The sequence below is a fragment of the Plecotus auritus genome (genome assembly GCF_963455305.1).
Source record: "Plecotus auritus genome assembly, chromosome: 1".
In the NCBI taxonomy this organism is placed as follows: domain Eukaryota; kingdom Metazoa; phylum Chordata; class Mammalia; order Chiroptera; family Vespertilionidae; genus Plecotus; species Plecotus auritus.
The window spans coordinates 25,483,833-25,503,459 of NC_137770.1; the positions used below are offsets into that span (position 1 = coordinate 25,483,833).

At 47.6% G+C, this 19,627-nt stretch overlaps 2 protein-coding genes across 5 annotated transcripts in view; both read right to left on the bottom strand.

Moving 5' to 3' along the window:
- The window catches only part of FLVCR2 (FLVCR choline and putative heme transporter 2), a 70,348-nt gene extending 51,008 nt beyond the window's left edge, over positions 1-19,340 (bottom strand). For all 4 annotated transcript variants that reach the window (XM_080661990.1, XM_080661992.1, XM_080661991.1 and 1 more), the window contains exon 1: positions 18,282-19,340. In XM_080661990.1, coding sequence (XP_080518116.1) covers positions 18,282-19,013 — 732 coding nt within the window. In that variant the 5' untranslated portion in view covers positions 19,014-19,340. The remainder of the gene's footprint in view (positions 1-18,281) is intronic.
- LOC308245167 (small nuclear ribonucleoprotein E-like) lies at positions 16,111-16,347 on the bottom strand (the record flags this gene model as incomplete). The annotated part of the gene is made up of 1 exon (XM_080662031.1): positions 16,111-16,347. The coding sequence occupies one exon, from the start codon at positions 16,345-16,347 to the stop codon at positions 16,111-16,113; it is 237 nt and encodes a 78-aa protein (XP_080518157.1).
- Positions 19,341-19,627: the final 287 nt, after the last annotated feature.

The window sequence follows — 19,627 nt, forward strand, 5'->3', positions numbered from 1 at the left end:
AGTGGTGCTACAAGTTTTCAAACCTTTTAAATCCATCCCCTGGGCTAACAAAAACCCCAGATGTGTAGCTGTTGAAATGTCAAACCCATGTGATTCAAATCAATAATAACTTTCAGTGTTAAGGTCATTGCTGGCTTCCTGCCCACTAAATATTTATCTTTAGAAAACGGTGTTTATCTAGCATCTTCAAATATCAAATCCTGCATTCAGTAGGAGGCAGACCCTCCGCTTGGCAACTAATTAATAGATGGTATTGAACACACTTAAAAATCCCCTTGTTCAAAAGGGGCTTTTGGGTTTTGCAAAACACGTCGAAATAAAGCCTGCTAGTTTTACGTTGTTTTTTTTAACTTTGAAAATTAACTCTTCAAATGGGAGATTCTTTGAAATGGCATGTTCCTTTAAGGTACTGAAGCTTTATTTGCATATTTATTTCACATCTTGGTGATTCGAGTAAACTTGAAAAGGGTAGGCATGAAGCGTTTTTGTTTTTTTTTTTGCTGCCTGTCACCCCCAGGTCCCAGAGGAGGCGCTGTTCTTTTGAGAAACAGTGTGTCTCGTGTACATATTTTATTTATGCATAACTTAACCAGGTCTGTAAATACGGGTGCACTTCTTAGTGACTTTTTGAGAAATGGAGTTCCATTTTAATAACTTTTAAAGGTGATGGGGTCATCTAAAACACATCTTTAGGTTTTATTCATATATACACAGGGTGTTACAAATTAGGATCCTGGGCTCTGTTCTATTTAATTGAAGCTCTCTGTTCACAAAGCGATAACTTTGTGTCTCACTCCTGTTGGGCTAATCCCAAACAGGAGTGCGCGGTGCAGTGTATGGGGTGCCATGGAGATTTCGAACTGAACTCCATGCTTGTAAATGTTCACACATTAAATTGTGTATATGATACCTGTACAATAAAAAGTATTCTCTATAGAAAAAAAAAAAAAAAAGAACTGACTGCAAAGGTAAGAGTGCTAAGCCCTATGTGTGGCTACTCCTCCAAGGTGGTCCTTCATGAGACAGACAGGCCAAAGGGATGACAGCCTTTATCACAGACTCTCATTTGTTACATTACCTGCTGTCACCTGGGGGAACCAGGAAAGCTGGCTGGAGAGGATATAATCCAGGACAAGTATGGAAGTTCAAAAAGAGACAAAGACTAGAGGGCAAATGGTGCAGGAACCTTATTTTCTTTTTCTTTTTCTTTTATTAAAAATATATTTTATTGATTTTTTACAGAGAGGAAGGGAGAGGGTTAGAGTTGGAAACATCGATGAGAGAGAACATCAATCAGCTGCCTCCTGCACACCTCCTACTGGAGATGTGCCCGCAACTAAGGTACATGCCCTTGACCGGAATCGAACCTGGGACCTTTCAGCCTGCAGGCCGACACTCTTAGGGCAAACCTTATTTTCTTTAATCTGCTCTTTATTTTGACATTTTTTCCTTTGACTCAAACTGGCTCACTCAGCGCCCTGACTTATCCACCTCCCTCTCTCTTGCTTAATCATTAAGCCCTCAGGACAATGAGGTTTTTTAGTTGGCATCCAGATGTCTTAGGAACAAGGTCCTGGATCTGTTGACTATAGAGACAGAGTTTTCAATCAAACTAAAAACAAAACTTTGGTCTTGATTGTGTTTTAACTCCATACCCAGGAAAGTGGATCCACAGAAGTTGGACAGGACAGAAAACTCCATGGCTGACATCAGGACCAGATGCAATGACCAATGGCCCCCTACCCCTAGTACTAACCAATCAGTAGAGACCATGACCCTAACTCCTTTAGTCGCCATGATTAATGATTTTTCCCTACAGAATCCATCTCTTGAAAGCCATCAGAGAGCCAGGTCTTTGAGCATTACCTACCTGTGACTCCGGCATGGCACCATCTCCTTAATAAATCCTTACTGTCTTGGCTGCAAACGTCTGTTTGTGTCTTATTGAGCTTTGATGCATGCAGGCAAACAGACCCCTTCAGTCCGGTAACAATGGCCAGGGGCCTGTGTGGGTTATTTGCAAGGGACCGAGACCCGGCCCAGGGTGGAGGCACCCTAGTACAGGTCGTGGATTTTTGTAGAGAAGCATGAGAATTCAGGGCTAGCCATTCCTGGGGCAGGTGATATGGTACCTACCCTCTTCCCTGAGGAGAGATTAGAAGAACTCTGGGGAGAGAAAGCACGTCTTTACCAGGACTGTCTGAGCCCCGTTTGTTACCTTTGATCACTTGTGTGGTACAGCCAGGACCACCAAGCCCTTGGAACACTGATCCTAGGCTCCGCCCCCTTGCTCCTGCCGGTAGGGACTCAATCAGTTCTGTGCTGGGCCACCACCTCCATTTTTTCCTACATGAAGGGAGGAGCCATCCTGGGCACATGTGGACTGAATTGCTGCTTTGTGCCAACCCTTGGCAAAGGCCCTTCTTGGAATCAGAATGCGCCGCTGGACTCCGGGAGCCACCGCACGGCTCAGCTCACCGGGATCAATCCACAGGGACGCTCTGGAACCCAGCAGCTCTGGGAGAGGCTCCTCCAGCCAGAATGACCAGAGCAGGCTGGGAAACAAAGAGCTGACTGTAAAGGTCAGAATGCTGAGCCCTATAAACAAGGGTGTGGTCCCTAACCCAAGGTTGCACTTTACAATTTAGATAGGACGTGATCTGTGTAGAGGGAAGCCCTTTCATTCTCTGTGTGATGGGGCAAATCTAAAGTCCTTCTTCTTTATTTAAGGGCACGTAAAAGCTAGCATTACACAGTATTTCAGTATTCCAGGCACTGCACATCCAGCATGTAATCAAAGCCTCAAAACCACCAATATAGGGGAGGCGACGGAGCCCTAAGAGGGCATGTCGTTTTCTCCATTTCATAGCTGAGTTCAAACCACTTGCTGAAATCATAGGGTTTATCTGTGGCAACGTAAACACAGGGATGTCTGATGTTCCCATCCCTAGCCCTGCTCTGTTCCCACAGAACCTTGCTGAGCCACGAGGCACTGAACAGACACATGTCCCAGAAGGACATGGTCTGAGACTAAGGAATGATCCAGGCTCTGAGGGGATTGTGCTCAAAAAAGGCTCTATAATAAATCGGATCCAAAGTAACCTCACAGGGCGATCTAATCATAAATCCTAACAGGGTAAATAGTCATGCCCAGACCTACAAAAGGCTTATCTTTGCCTTAAGCAAGCCCTGTCTACCTCTTGTCAAAGTTCTTTCTGAACAGTGAGTCAGAGACAGTCCAATGAGAGAAGAGAGTTTCTCTGTAAGTCCCTAAACAAACCTCTAGCCAATGATCTGGGCCCTGAGAACACAACTCCCTTCTGCCCCCACCCCACCCTTCCTTCCCCCCCTACACACACAGTAGCCTTCAGAGAACCAAATGTCAGCAAGGAGGACTGTCCTCACTGCACAGATAAAGCAAAGGGTTGTTGAAATGCCAGTCCCAAGGCCAAACAGCAGGCCAGAGGCTGAGACTGTCTCTCGGTGACCAGGACAGTGACCCTGGAGATGCAGGAGGCTGGTGAGGGGCTAGAGGAGGGGAAGTGTCTCCAGAGAACCAGGGATCCCTAATCTTCTCAGGCCCTGCCCCCAGCTCAGCCAGCCCCTACCAGCTGCTGCTCTACCCTAGAACAGGCTTCCAAGGCTTTCAGAAGTGAGGAGGTAGGTGGGGGAATTTTCTCAGGGCAACCGGTTGTGAGTAAAAGGTGAGGAAGAGTAGTAAGAAAGTTGGATCAAGATGCATTCTTCTCCCACCTGCACCCCCACCCCACTGAGGTCATGGCAATCACAGAAAAAGCTCTGGAATCTGTTAATCACAGAAAGTACTCTGGAATCTTCCTTCAGCAGTCTATACATATAAAAGGCTAAGTGACCGTCCAACCATCTGACCACCGGTACATATGACGCACACTGACCACCGGGGGCAGATGCTCAACGCAGGAGCTGCTGAGCTGCGGTGACTTGGCTGTGGCGGTTCTGGGGTGACGCACCCCAGCACCAGAGAAGAGGGAGCCCGATTCCACCTTCAGCCGTGGGTTATGTTGTTGCTGGGGCACTGACATCCTGAATCTGGTTTACTGCTGAGCTGCAGTAATTAATATATCTTCTAATTAATTTCCTTTCAATGTGCATGAATCCGTGCACCGGGCCACTAGTGAGAAAATAATGCCCCAAAGATAAAGTGTGAAACCAGAACACCAGTCATTCATCTTTCCATCCAAATGCTCTTAGTCCCCACTGGGTGCCAGGAATGGCCTCTTCCGGTGTGTGTCCTAGCAGCAAGGTCTTGGGAGGGCTGACCTCTCCCTAGAAGGGTGGTGACCTGGCCTCAACCTAACTCACCAGCAGAGAATGGACAGGTGGGTCTGCTTAAGTTCCCCCAATGTATGACACTAGGAGAAGGATCAGTCAGCTGAGATGAAAGAAAGTAGCTGGATTCTAGAGATAGAGGGGATGCGTCCGTACCTAAGTTTGGCAGAGAGGGAGAATAAAGGTGTGGATTCAGTAAATGTTTGTGGAGGGCTTATTTGGTTTCAAGGGTTTTAAGCTACAAACATCCTCATTTAACTTTGGTGGCACCCTGTGAACAGGCTTTTTGTTTTGTTTTAAAAATTTTTTAATTGATTATAGAAAGAGGAAGGGAGAAACATCAACTTGTTCCACTTATTTATGCATTCATTTGTTGATTCTTGTATATGCCCTGACCAGGGCTCGAACTGCAACTGTAGTGTATTAAGATGATGTGCCAACTGAGCTACCCTGCCAGGGCCAGGCTTTCTTATTACAGATAAGCTGATGCCCAAAGAGGACAGGTGTCCTGCTGGAGGCCCCAAACATAGCTGCCAGCAAGGCAGGTTCCAGACTCCCACCCTGGAGTTCTCAGACGTCAGTGGCATCAGAATCCCCTGATGGAGAACCAAAACCACAGGTTCCTGAGCCCCACCCCAGAGAGGCTAAATTCCTTGGGTCTTCCCTGGGTGCCCAGGAATCTGCATTTTGAAATCCTCGCCCCAGGATATTTTTCCATTGATTTTTAGAGAGTGGAAGGGAGGGAGGAGGGGGATTGGGAGAGAGAGAGAGACAGAGACAGAGAGAGAAACATTGATGTGAGAGAGACACATCTATTGGTTGCCTTTCACACAAGTCCTGACCTGGGCCAGGGATCAAGCCTCCAACCAAGGTACGTGCCCTTAACCAGGAATTGAACCCACGACTCTTTGGTCTGAGGGATGACACTCTAGCCACTGAGCAAAACTGGCTAGGGCAGAATCTGAATTTTTAAGGAACACTAGGTGATTCTGGTGCTGGATCACACTTAAAAACAATTGATTACTGCCCCAAGGAGAGAAATCAAAAGACACTTAGCTGCTGGTTTCCCAGCGTTGTCCTAGGCAGGGAAGTTGTGAGAGAGGTGCACGCTCCTGCCTAGATTCTTGGTAGAGAAGAAATGGTTCTCTGAGTGAGCTCATTGGGTGGCTCCACAAAGCTCTCCAGCACCAAACAGGAAGCCCGGGACAAAGGTCTGAGGAGGTACAGATCACTGGAGGGGCAGCCACCATCCAAACAAACAGCCCATTAGAATGGGCCCTGCTTTGATGTGATGACTCATGGCTGCTCACTTCGTACAGTTCTCAGAGTAGACGGACAAATGGCCTCATGCACAGAGAGAGCTGGTCCAGAGCCACTGAGGACACCCCGCTATGTTAGCACAGTAATTTGGGCTGAAGTCAGGAATTCTAGGAAAGAAGAGAAAGAAAAAGAAGGAGAAAAACTAACCCCCAATCTTGCTCCAACTTCTGTGCCCCTCCCTTCAGGGCTGTCCAATCAAAAGTGGTCTCCCAGAACGGAAAGGGGCTGTGTTCACCTCTCCAGAGAGGGAATCAGATAGGATGGGAGCCAAAGCAAACAACTGCTCCACCGAGAGGTTCTGAGACACAAGAAGTTGGTGAGCAAGTGGAATCCAGCCCTGCTTCCCTTCCGCAAACATAGATGGCGCTGCTGGTATCTGCCCCCATGCTGGAGCAAGGCCTCATCTTGAATTGTGTGGCGGGAAGAGGCTGAGCTAAGGTTTTTGCACAGAATAAAAAAGGAAAGATGTCTATAATGAGCTCAGAAAGCAGAAGAGTCCGGGTGGGGCGTCGAAGCCTGCAGGATGCCCTCCCACCCCTGAGTGACGCAGCAAAGAGAAAGGTCCTTTGTCCTGCAGAATCAAGGGAGATGCTCCGTCGGGTTGAGTTTGGGAATGGTGTTGATTAGAGGTCAGGAGACAGAGAATGGAAAAAGAAGAAGAAACACCAGCTTTCACCTTAATGCTATGGTTCTTTATCATCCCTGATGGGCTTCCTCCCTCATCATCCCGCAGTCCACTCAGGCTGTTTGATGTTGGCGGAGGTAGGCGGGGGGAGCAGAGGGAGACTGGAGGATGGGGAGCTGAAGTCCAGGGAAGGACATCCTGTTAATAGCACTGCTGGAAAAAGATCAAGAACCAGGCGGGGGGAAACAACTGTGTCCACCTGATAAGCCTGGGCGCCCCACTTCCTTCAGCACAGCCTTGGGTTTGTGAGACTAAGGTCTGATGTGTGGGGATTGGGGTTGGCCCAGTATCTGTGTCATCCGAGACCCCAAAGTCTTCACAACAGACAACAGGTCTCATCAACCACACACTTGGAAACTAACGCCATCTTCTAGCACCTGCAAGCTTTTGATCAAGCAGCTCTCAAGAGGGACAAGTCCCCATCGGAATACTACCTGGGAACTTCCTGGAATGGCCCACCCTCCCCTATGCACCCAACATCTCTTCACTTCACTCATTGAGAACTGGCTATTAGCATCACCTCCTCAGGGAGCTGTCCTGCTTGCCTCACGGCACACACTGAGGTATGCCCTACCACGTGCTGTGACCCCTTAATGCCCTGGGCACAGACATCCTCGAGGTGTTACGTGTTGGCCTTTCCTACATCAGGAGCCCCTGCAGACAGGAGCCAACTGACTATCTCTAGTCAGTGATAGCATCTGTTCTTCATTGACCATTTCTTGTCTGATAAACTGTTAGCTAAAGGCCCTCCACTCCCTGTCTCATCTCCATCTTACAAAAGAAGTCAAAACTTTTGAAAAGTTGCCTGACCTAGTGGCTTAGTTGGTTGAGCATCGTCCTGTGCACAGAAAGGTTGCCTGTTTGCCAGGGCACAGAGGGAAGGCAACCAAACGATGTTTCTCTCTCACATGGCTGTTTCTCTCTTTCTAAGCATGTTCTCGGGTGAGGATTTAAAAAAATAAAAACTTAGAAAAGTTAAGAAACTTGCCCAAGAGTACACAGCAGAGCTGAAGATGGTGTTCTCAACCAGCTTGGTCTGGTGGGTCTGGCACAGTTCAAAGCACACAGTAAGGACTTAATACACTTTTCATTGAAAGAGTAAGATAGAGTCATAGTCCCTTCCTCCAGCCACCCAAGCTCTCGGTGAACCCATTGTCACCTTACTTTCTTTTTTTTTTTTTAATATATTTTATTGATTTTTGCAGACAGGAAGGGAGAGGGATAGAGAGTTAGAAACATCGATGAGAGAGAAACATCGATCAGCTGCCTCCTGCACACCCACTACTGGGAATGTGCCCGCAACCAAGGTACATGCCTTTGACCGGAATCGAACCTGGGACCCTTCAGTCTACAGGCCAACGCTCTATCCACTGAGCCAAACCGGTTAAGGTGTCACCTTACTTTCTTTCAGGAAATGGAAACCTGTTTAATAATTGGTCCCTCCATTTGTACTCGCTGGTTATGCCCAGAACCCTGAGATATAGGAGAGATGTATCAAGGGTCCAGCTCCCTGACAAGTTCCCCATTCGGTGGGAAGAGGAGCTGGAGGAGCAGGGAAAGATAAAGGAAGAGGGGGAAACACAAACCACCAGAAAACCAAGGCCAGTACCCAGTACACTCAGCAAGCACAGAGGCCAGGGATGCCTCCAAGTACGGAGACTGAGAAGAGGATGGCAGGAGGTGAGCAGTACCCAGCCAGAAGGGAACACCTCACAAGCAGTGGGGATATTTGGGGGGTCTCTTTGGGGGGCAGTGGTAAAATATACACAGTATGAAATTCATCATTCTAACCATTTTTAACTGTATAGTTCAATGGTATAAAGTACATTCACATTATTGAGCAACCATGCCCTCCATCCACCTCCAGAACTTTTTTCATCCTCCTAAACTGACTGGGTACCCTTAAATAATAACTCCCCATTCTTTCCTCCCCCAGCCCCTGGCAACCACCATTCTACTCTCTGACTCTGTGAATTTGACTACTCTAGGTACCTGTGGTATAATAAAAATACATTTGGTCTTTGTCACCATTCCTGGCACAGAGCTCTAAACATGTTTGGAATTTCCTGAGTGTCTTTTGTCATTCATAAGGAGCCCCCTCCATCACACCTGAGTTTAAGCTAATGGGTCACCACCTAGTGATCAGAATTTGGAAACTTTCAATCACACCCTCCCCCACCTCTAAGGAGGAGAGGGAGCTGGAAATTAAGCCCTATAAACACCCTTGAACAAGGAAATTCAGTCATCTCTCAGGCTGGTGAACACATCACGTCCAAGCGCTGGGCGGGTGGTGGTGTGAGGAGCGAGGGCATCGAAGCCTGTGCTTTTCCCCGAACCTTGCTCGGTATCTGCTCCCTTTGGCTGTTCCTGGGTTGTATCCTTTATAATAAACCAGTAAACGTCAGTAAAGTGTTCACCTGAGTTCTACGAGCCATTCTAGCAAGTTCTAGAACCTGATAGATCCTCCCTTCCCCCAAATGATGGACGGAGTATGACATAACCTGCACCTGCGGCCTGGACATTCCTGAGCACCTAACCAGGCACCTTATATGGACGACACATTGAACCGCCAATCAGCACCTGCCAAATACCCTAAGCCCTTGTCCCTAAGTACCTAAGTGCCTAATCATGTGCCTTCTATGAAGCCACCAATCAGCGCGTGCCGAGTACCCTAAGCCCCATCCCTTCCCATTCCTCCCCTCAAAAGGCGTGTTCACCTCTGCACGTGTTGCTGCTCTTCCCTTGCGAGACAGCCCGGCAGGGTCCTTCTCCTCTAATAAAGCCTGTAGTCCTGGTTTTCGGCCTCTGTCTCATCTTTCAGAACCTAAGGAGGGGTTGTGGGAATCCCCAATTTATAGTTAGAAGTACAGGTGGCCTCCGGGATTGGCCAATGGTATCTCATGGGGAGGCAGTCTTGTGGAACTGAGCCCTTAACTTGTGGGATCTGCACTAACTCTGAGTAGTTAGTGTCAGGATTGAACTGAATTGCAGGACAGAGAATTGGAGAACTGGTTGTTGTCAGAAAAAAAAAAAAAAAAAGACATCTCAATACCTTATGTAAGTGCAATTATATAGTACTTGTGACTGGCTTATTTCACTAGGTATAATGTCTTCAAGATTCATTCATGTGTAGTATGTGTCAGAATTTCCTTTCTTTCTGAAGCTAAATAACATTCCATTGTATGTATATAACACATTTTGTTTATCCATTCTCCCAGAGATGGGCCTCTGGGTGGTTTCCACCTTTTGTCTGTGAATAATGCTGCTATAAGCATGGGTGCAAACATCTGTTCAAGTTCCTGCCGTCAGTTCTTTTTTAAAAATTTTTAAAAATTTTTATTGATATTAGAGAGGCAGGGAAAGAGAGATAGAAACATCAATGATGAGAGAGAATCATTGATGGGCTGCCTCCTGCATGCCCCCTGCTGGGAATCGAGCCGGCAACCCAGGCATATTGCCTTGACTGTAATCAAACCCAGGACCCTTCAGTCCACAGGCCGATGCATCCACTGAGCCAAACCAGCTAGGGCTCTGAGTTCTTTTGGGCATACCCTTCAGCTTAATTTTGCTGTGAACCTAAAACTGCTCTAAAAAATAAAATCTATTTTTTATTAAAAAGGCTGGGTGGCTCAGTTGGTTGGAGCATTATCCTGAACACCAAAAAGGTTGTGGGTTTGATTCCTGGTCAGGGTAAGTACGGGAGGCAACTGATCAATGTTTCTCACATTGATGTTTTTCTCCCTCTTCCCCTCCCCACTTCTCTCTGTAAAAATCAATAAACATATCCTTAGGGGAAGATTGGAAAAAAAAAAAAAGGCTGTTCTTTTCCTACTGAATGGGTTTGGCACCCTTGTTGGAAATCATTTGATTATATCTGTGAGGGTTTATTTCTGGACTCTATTCCATTGATCACATGTTGGTCTTTAAGCCAATATCATACTGTCATCATTACTGTAGCTTTCATATTCGTTTTGAAATCAGGAAGTGTGAGACCTCCAACTTTGTTGTTCTTTTCCAAGATTGTTTTATTTCTTCATTGTCCCTTAAATTTCCACATGACTTTTAGGATGCATTTTTCTATTTCTGTGAAAAATGTCATCACAATTTTGATAGGGATTGTATTGAATCTGTGGATTGCTTTGCGTGGTATTGACATCTTCACAACATTAAGTCTTCCAATCCATGAACACAGGATGTCTTTCCATTTATTTAGGTCTTTAATTTCTTTCAGCAACATTTTATAGTTTTCAGTGTACACGTCTTTCACCTCTTCGGTTAAATATATTCCCAAGTATTTTTGATGCTATTATAAATGGAATTGTTTTCTTAATTTCCTTTTTGGGTTGTTCATTGTTAGCGTTCAGGAATACAACTGGGTTGAAACACTGCAAATTCGGTTTCCAGAAGGGAAGCGGGGATTGGGAGGCACAGCATGGGGAAGGGAGGTGGGGAGGGTGAGTATAAAGGCCATGAAATTTCCCACCATTTTGATTTTTTTTTTTTTCTTGGTTGGGCATTTGCTTGGTTGCTGTAGATCTTTGACTGATTTTCAGAGCTCCAATAAAGAAGTTATTTTAGCCAGTTTCTAGTTTATCTAATGTTTTGGGGGGTCGTGGGGAGGTCTGGAGCTCCCCAGGACACCATCTTGTTAATGTCACTCTCGGGGCAGCAGGAGGCTTAGTTCCTGCATCTTCAAGGAGACAACTAAGGAGCCACAGGGATCAGAGCTGAGACTAGGCTGGGAGGGAACAAGAGACAGACAGGTAGGGATGGGGAGGGAGCAGGGGTCCTAGAATGCTACACTGAAAACTCAGACTGGATTCCATGGAATTCACGGGCACCTGCAAGAATGCCTGGCCGAGAAACAGAGCCGAGAGAGGCCGGCCAACCCCAGCGTCCTCCAGTGCAGAGTTGAAATTCAAAGAAAGAAAAGGAGTAGGAGCATCTGCAGTGGTTTCACCTCACATTACATCAGGGATGTCCCCTTCGCCCCACCCCCACTCAGGGTTTGCAGGGCATTGTCAGAACCTTAAGTGAATCAGAACGATGAGTCTCCAATACCAGCCGAACCAGGATAGTAAGAAGCTAGGAAAATTCCTTGGCAAGAGGAATCGGGAAACAGAGAGATGGCTGAACAAATCGGCTGAGCAATTTAGAGCAGACACAGGTCACCAGGGCAGTAAGCCCCAAACTGGTGCAGCATCACCCCCAGGGTGGCCTTTCCCCCGCTGACATATGGCTGGTCATGTGATTCAGACCCTCCCCTGACCTTTCCCCCCTAGAGAAAAATTCTAGGCCTCAGGTGTCTTTCAGCTCCAGGCCCACCAGCTGTGGTGACTGACTGCCTGCTCTGGCTCTGATCAATCACTGGAGACTACGACCCTGAAATGCCCACCTGGAAAGCTGAAGAATCTTCTGTTGAGATCTCCCTTAAGACCTCCCCTAAACTCCCAGCCTTTAAAACCCTCAAAAAAAAAAAAAAAGGACCCAGTGCTCCCTCACTCTCCTTCCTGGGGACCCGCCCACACTTTTGCTTCCCCATCTTCTTCCCACAGGCACGCATCTCCTAAACTTGAGACTTGCAACCAGGGGAGAAGGCAGCTTGTCCTGGGCTAACCCCTGAACCTGCCTCCAAGGCCCCCTTTTCAGTGGGACTCTCCAGTGAGCTGACAGCAGCCCCACCTCGGCTCACCTGATGTTTCTTCTATCCTAAGCCCTTCATTGTTTCGCTGTCTCCAGCTTCATGTTGTGAAATTTTTCCTGCTCGGAGACAAGAACCAACACACTACGCCACGAGGCAGACGCGCTCAGGGCCAGGTCCCTGTCCAGTAGCATTCCCCTCAATCTGAAGGGTGAGCAACTGATCTCACAAATGCTTCCACCTGCACACAGCACCCAGCATACAGCAAACACCTCTTAAACCAGCCCTGACAAGAACCTGGCTCGAAGCAGGAGGGTGCCTTCCCATGGCCTGCAAGTCCGCTCTCCAGGTGATTTCAAAAAGTCTGATCGCTAGCCCCACCTGGGAGGCCAGCTGAAAACACAGGCATCTGGACCCTCCCCTAGAAAGCCAGGTTAAGGAAGTCCATGTGGGGGCCCAGGCATCTGTATTTTTACCCAGGCCCATGGGTGAGGTGAATAATCCCCATTTTCAGGAAGCACTTGTCTCGTTTCCTCCCCAGAGTTGCTAACCTCTGACCTCTCATTTCCACTTGCCTGCACCCCGATGGCTTTCCCTTTCCCCTGGGAAGGAGAAAGAAGAACTGAAATTCCATGTCACATACCCCTCCCCGAAATCTCAGATGGGACAGTTTTATCTGACCTGCAGTATCTAAGTATAGACCGTTATTTTTCTAAAGTTTTCAATCAGTCAGCAGCATTTAACAAACAATTCATAAACCAGACACAGAAAGCCAAATAGTATATGAATCTTAGAATAAGATCCTATGAGGTATCTAGAATAGGCAAATTCATAGAGACAGAAAGTAGGAAGAGGTAACTAGGGGCTGGAGGGAGGGAGCAGGGGGGAGTTACTGTTTAAGGGGTACAGAGTTGCTGGGGGTGATGAAAAAGTTCGGGGTATAAATGGCAGTTAACACTTACCATTGTGAATGTATTTAATGCCATTGAACTGTACACTAGGAATGGCTAAAATGATCGCTATTATGTTACGTACATTTTGCCACAATTTATAAAACAGATTTCACATTTTAAAAAATCTGGATTTCTGGTTTCTCTTTAAAGAAAAAAAGAGAAGATCTGACAACACTGGGTCATGCTTTGGATGTCAGTGGTTAGCGGAAGCTGAAGCAGCTGCTGTCTTTAGATGGGACGTGTGACCTCATGTCTGCTGTCACCCCACCACGTGTACGATGTCACGTGTGTATGACCTGGCACCCAGGAGCATTTTGGGACCTGCAGGCCATGGGTCCCGCCCATTCTCATTTTGGTCACCACTAACCAGCCTTGTTCTACTCTCCCAGCCCCTGCCTGTTTGTCTCTTCTAGTGCAACAGAGGAGGCCAGAAAGTGGTCAGCCATGTGGGCGGGCGCTCCGGATGCCTTAACAATAACAATCAATGGAAGAGAACAAGAGTTTGCCTTCTCCTCCCCAAACTTCGCTCAGACTTTGGAAGAAAGGCTCGCACATTAGAAGATCCAGAACGATAAGCCGAGAGTTTAAGACACCCCAGTGGCCATGATTTTGGAAGAAGACTAGGCTGACCACCTGCCTCGTGACCCTGACTCCTGAATCGGTCTCAGAAACACTCAGCCTCTCTAGGTGGCACCCATGATCAGCCAGTCTAGCCAACACAACCTCCCCAAGGCTGCAGTCAGTTCGATAGAGCCCATCTTTATCTGCTAGAAGCCTGAAGGAGTTTGAGAAAACAGCAGAAACAGAAAGATTACTTTGATCTCCTCCCCCTCCTTGCTGTTCTTCCCTGAAACAGATAAAACCCTCCTGTGAGAGGTGCCCTCCCTAGACCCCGAGGAAGGGAGCATCCTTATCTCTGAAGACAAAGGGAGGCTGCCAAGAAGAACCCAGACACAGGCCTTGCTCAGTTTCCCTAGTTTACGATAATTCCTTCATACTCCTAACCCATCACATTCCTCCACGATTGTCCACTCTTCATCAAACCTGGCATAAAAATACACAGGTCTAGCCCTGACCAGTGTGGCTCAGTTGGTTGGGCATCATCCCGGACACCAAAAGGTTGCCAGTTCGATTCCCAGACAGGGCACATGCCTGGGTTTCGGCTTCAATCCCCATGTTTCTTTCTCTCCATCTCCCTCCCTCTCTCGCTAAAAATCGATAAAAATATATTTTTAAAAATACACAAGTCTAACTGTTCTTCATTTTCTTATGAAGGCCTCTATGTCACATAACACATTAAATAAATGTGGATGATTTTCTGTTAATATGCCTTTATCAGTTTAATTTTTAGACCCAGCCAGGGACCCTAAGAAAGTCAAAGTTTTTCTCCCCTACAAATAGCATCATTGTTCCAGGTCTGTGCGGTCCAGCCTGACGAATGAACGCAATGCCATCATTTGCCAGGGAAGGTGGTTAGTCCGGAAGTGTAAAACACATGCCAATTTCTAAAGACCCAGTATGAAAAAAGGATGTAAAATAGCTTGTTAGTAATATTATATTGACTGTGTTGAAATAATACTTTGGATATATTGGGTTAAATAAAATGTACTCAAACTAATTTCACCTGTTTAAAATTTTTTTAATTTACATTTTATAGATTTTTAATGTGGCTACGAGAAGATTTAGTTATACATGTGGCTCGCATTGGTGGCTTGCATTCGATTTCTGTGAGAAAGAGCTGTTTTCCACAGCCCAACCAGCCGTGGCTTCCACAGAACTGATTTTATAAGGTAATTGTTTTTTCCTTACATGGAAAGCAAACTGATTGCTTCCTCCTCTCTTATTGGGTGCTGTGCTCTGAGCAGCCCAAGAGTCCTTGAGAAGGCCCTTCCCTTTCTGGGTGCTGCAGGCTCCTCAGGGGGGCTGGCGCTGACTTGAAGATTTCTTTCATCTCCTACATCTTCCTGGTCCTTGAACACCAAGCTATCACCAGACTCCAACACACGCTTTCTTCTAAACCTTGCACAACAACAATGTGTCCACATCACTCAAAACCCCACACAGATCCTTTTCCCTTGAAACAATGGAACAAGTGTTGCTAAAAAAAAAAAAAAAAAAAAAATGCCAGTCTGTTGCCACTTGTTCAACTGGCCAGAGGGAACCCGAAGAGCCTCAGCTGCAGTCGGAGTCTCCCTCCCTCCCCTCACCTCGGCTCCTTGGCTTGGGATGTCATATAACCTCTTTTGACCTTTCTGTCTCTGAACCTCTCAGGTATGTGGGATCCCTGACTCTTTTACATATGCGGGGTTCCCATATGTACATGTGTAATTAAATGTGGTTATTTTCTCTTGTTAATCTGTCTTGTGTTGATTTAATTATTAGGCCAGCTGAAAGAACCTGGAAGGATAGAAGAAATTCTCTTCCTCCCCCATGGAGGTAAAAGCTTGTTGAATGAATGTTGTTGATTGAATGCAAGCAGGGCTGGTGCATGTGTGGAGCCTCTAAGAAGCACTAAAAGAGAGAGGTCAGAATGACCAGGGTGCTGGGGTTCTGCTGACCAGTGTGAAGTCTGCAGGCCATGAAGAATTATTCGGCAGAATGACACTGAAAATCTGTTTAACAGCTTTGTGGAGCCTTTTTCCAGCAAAGCTCAAGGTGCTCGGTTAATATTTCCCTCCACTCAGTCATGCTTTACTCAGAAAGTACGGTTAAAACACACGCTGAGAACCAAATATGACTTAACTCTATGAGAGGAAGCATAAACAATTCCGTTTCTTCAGAATTTTTTTTAACTTAGCACAGTGGGTTGAGCCTAAAAAATATCAAACTAAATAGATGGCTCCGTGACACAAATGTATGCTGTCAGAGAGTTTTTAAATGTAAAATTCTTAGCATTTCCTGGCCTTGGAGGGGAGCAGGGGTGATGAATGCATAAATATTGTTATTGAATTTTAAAGATATGTCTGGTGTTAAGTTCCCCCACAGGTATAGGTGCGTCAGAAAGGGTCTGAAAACCTATTACTCTCTCTCTTTTTTTTTTTTTAACAAAAACAATTCAACATCATTTATTGTCATCTGGTAGTAACATAAGGGTATTGTAAGCCAACATGAATAAATGTTTAAGAACTATTCTCCTCACAAAGGGCACCTAAAAAACACAAACTGTATTGCTTCTCAATAATTTCTCGCTCCGTTAGTCATTTCTAGGTAGAGACACTTTGGAGCAGAATAATATTACCTCCTTTCAGCACGATCCGACCTAGTTGTTTTCTCAATGAATCTCTTCTGCAGCATCTAATACTCATCAAAACCAATGAAACAGCCTCTGCCCGCATATTCACTGGTTCATAAAGCCACACCTGAATCCGAGATCTGAAGATGAGGTTGATGGGCTGTACCATCACCTTCTGCTCTTTTTGGCCCTGGCCGTGGTACGCCATGGTGGAAGCTGACAAAGACCACACGAAGCCGCACGCTCCCTCAGAGAGCCACCTCTGGAGCAAAGAATTTTATATGCTCCTTCCAAAAAGGAAAGAGATTTCTACTCCATCCTGCTGAACCTGGAAAAAGTTTACTCTTAATGGTTAACAAAACAAGCGCTGGACTCTCTGAACTCACCAGACCACCTGAGGGCTCTTCCCAGTTAGTTCTGCCCTCCCCAAACGAAAGGTTTGGGATTTGCAGTGACCTGGTCTATATCCTGTTCTACTGCAAATAAGGAGATATATCTCTCTGGAAGCTTGAAGGTCCTGCCCTTCACCCCCAGCCACTGCTTTACCTTCTTAGAAAGGAAAAATCCAATAACGTCAAACCCACCAGTAGGGCTGCAATGGGGATGTGAAAATCCAGTCACATCACTTTAGAGAATTAGAGGGTTGGTCAGCGTCACCCTCAACATCTATTTTTAGTTGCCCTGAACAAAATCCCTCGTTTCACCCCTGACCTCAAATCAATTCAGTCTTCAGGATGTTCAAACCCACAGGTGGGGGGAAAAAAAAAAAGCTAGGTAAGAGATTTCATGTTGCCTCTTTGTGTGCTAACGAAGCCCTCTCTGTTTTCATTGATTGCTTACACCAGTGGTCGGCAAACTGTGGCTCGCGAGCCACATGTGGCTCTTTGGCCCCTTGAGTGTGGCTCTTCCACAAAATACCACGGCCTGGATGAGTCTATTTTGAAGAAGTGGCATTAGAAGAAGTTTAAGTTTAAAAAATTTGGCTCTCAAAAGAAATTTCAATCGTTGTACTGTTGATATTTGGCTCTGTTAACTAATGAGTTTGCCGACCACTGGCTTACACTATTGCCCAAGTGGCAGGGCTTACTGGCTTGGGAAAACTTAGTTCAAGTCAACTTCCTGGTGATGAAGAGGAGCAGGGTGGAAATTGGCCTATAGAGCAGTTTTGAAAATTTCTGACCCAAATGAGAAATTTCTAAACGAAAGTTTAAAGTTTCTAAATGCAACAACAGGTAAGAGAAAACAGGCCCATAGGAACTAAGGGTTACTGGTCCTTTTGAAACACACGGCCACAGCTGAGTGTGCTCCGGGACCAGCGGGACCAGGAGGCGGTGCTGCAGATAAAGAAGAGCCCCATGTCTGATCTGCTTCAAATATTTGGAGAAGACAATCAGATGCATAACTCACTCAACTGCCTCCAACCACATGGAGAGGCAAAGAACTGTATATGCCCCTTCCAAAAAGGAAAGAGAAGGGATTTAGAGGTGAGCTGCCCAGGCCTTTCCGAGGGGTTTAGTCTTTGGAAATTCAGAGTGAGATTTCTACTCCATCCTGCTGAACTTGGCTCTAAACCCGAGGGAAGGAGTCTGGCACAAAGCATTGTTCCCACCGCCCTGACTTCAGCTGTATACAAAAGAAGGTCAGAACAGTGCCAAACGCCACCAGGGCCCTGCTCGGCGATACTATGCAGCACAGGAGAGAGTGCACTCTAGGAAAGCTGGTTGCTCAGGCTAAAGACACCTGCTAAATTCTGATGGTACCAGCCCTGGAGCTGCTCCCTGAGAAAGGACAGCTTTCCTGGAGTCAAAGGTCTAGGCTGGTGGACTGACAGGTTAGGAATGAAATCGTAGAACATCCTATTTTTCAAAGCATGCTTTTTGCTGGGGGAGGAGAAATTGTGAGTGAAAGAAAAGGTCCCCTCCTTTTATCCCCCCGCCCCGCACTTCTCTTACACAGTTACCCAGTCATAATCACACCATCAATCACACAAAACCATTAAGTCACCCGGAGTTACCAACTCAGTTGAAGTCAGAAAAATACAGTCTCCCACACAGTTCAGGACGGTTAGATACAATCTAACACGCTCTGTCCCACAGTGATACCATGGCCATTCCTCTGAACACCCACAAACTCTTCACCCACCTGATTGCCAAAGACAGCTATGGAGCAGGCCGTTGAAACTTCATTAGCCCCGAACCAGACTGAAGCGATGCGGGAGGGCATGCCCAGGATGAACACCTGGGCCACAGAGCAGATGACCTGGCCCAGCATAGTGACCGGGAAGAGATGTGGCTTCAGGCTCCCTAACTTCACCCAGGCCCCCAGACAGTTGAGAGCAGAGCCGGTGAGGGCGATGTTGCGAAGGCCAAATTTTTCCAGCAGCCAGGCCACCGGCAGCAGCAGAGGGATGTAGGTCAGCATGTAGACCATGGACAGCCAGTCGATGGCAAAGGCACTGACCCCGTAGAAGTACTTGAAGATGTTATTGATGGAGCCGTACTGGATCCACTGGAAGGCGTTGCACATGGAGTAACAGCTGAACACCAGGACCACCGCCCAACGGCGCCTGCTCACCCTGATTATACTGAGGTCCTCGCGGCCCAAGCTACTGGGTTGGGTCAAGTCACCGGGGTGGGCCAAGGTGCTGGGGAAGGCTGAACTGCTGGGGTTCGCAGAGACACTGGGGTGGAAGGAGACGCTGGGATGGGCGGAGACGCTGGGATGGGCCGAGACACTAGGATGAGCCGAGACGCTGGGATGAGTCGAGACGCTGGGGTCAGTAGGTATGGCAGAAATGCTGGGGTCCGCAGGTGGCGCGGACTGCTGTTCAGGGGTGCCATCGCGCTCCTCCAGGTTGGGATCTTCATTCACCATGACCACGGCCTCTCCTGGAGCCCTGGACAGGCGCTGAGAGCTCCGGCAGTCTTACGGGGCAGTGGCCTCAGCTGGCGAGGCAGTGGCCCTGGTCCGCCCCAGAAGAAATGGAGGTCCAGTCCTGCGTAAAAGCCTCGAGCGGGGCTCCCAGCGCTCACCTCCAAACTTCTGCCCCCACTTTTCGCGGGGGTGGGGGTGGGGGGCGCTGTCCTGACCGCTGTCCCCCAGGCCGGTGCCTGGAGTCCTCCTAAGGCGTTCTGGCCACGTCCAGCCCCTCGGTCCAGGAGAGACTGAGCTCCTGGCGCAGCCAATTCCCGGACTCCGTTTGCTCCGGCCCGCTGGGGCCTCGCCCCTCGGGCGCACGTGACTGCCCCGCCCCCGTCCCGCCAGGCTTGCCCCCACCTTCCACCCCGCCTCCCCTCCCTCCCTCCCGCCTTCTCCAACCCGGCAGGCCCGCAGCCCAGTTGTTTCGCCATAGTTTGCGGGGTGTCTTCCTCCCCACGCCCCGGGCGCCATGGAAACCGCCGGGTTCACCCCTGCCCCTGAACTGCCCCGCAGTTTCACTTGCCCTCTCCCCGAGGACCACGAGAGAAAACGCCGTCCGCCTTTCCGAG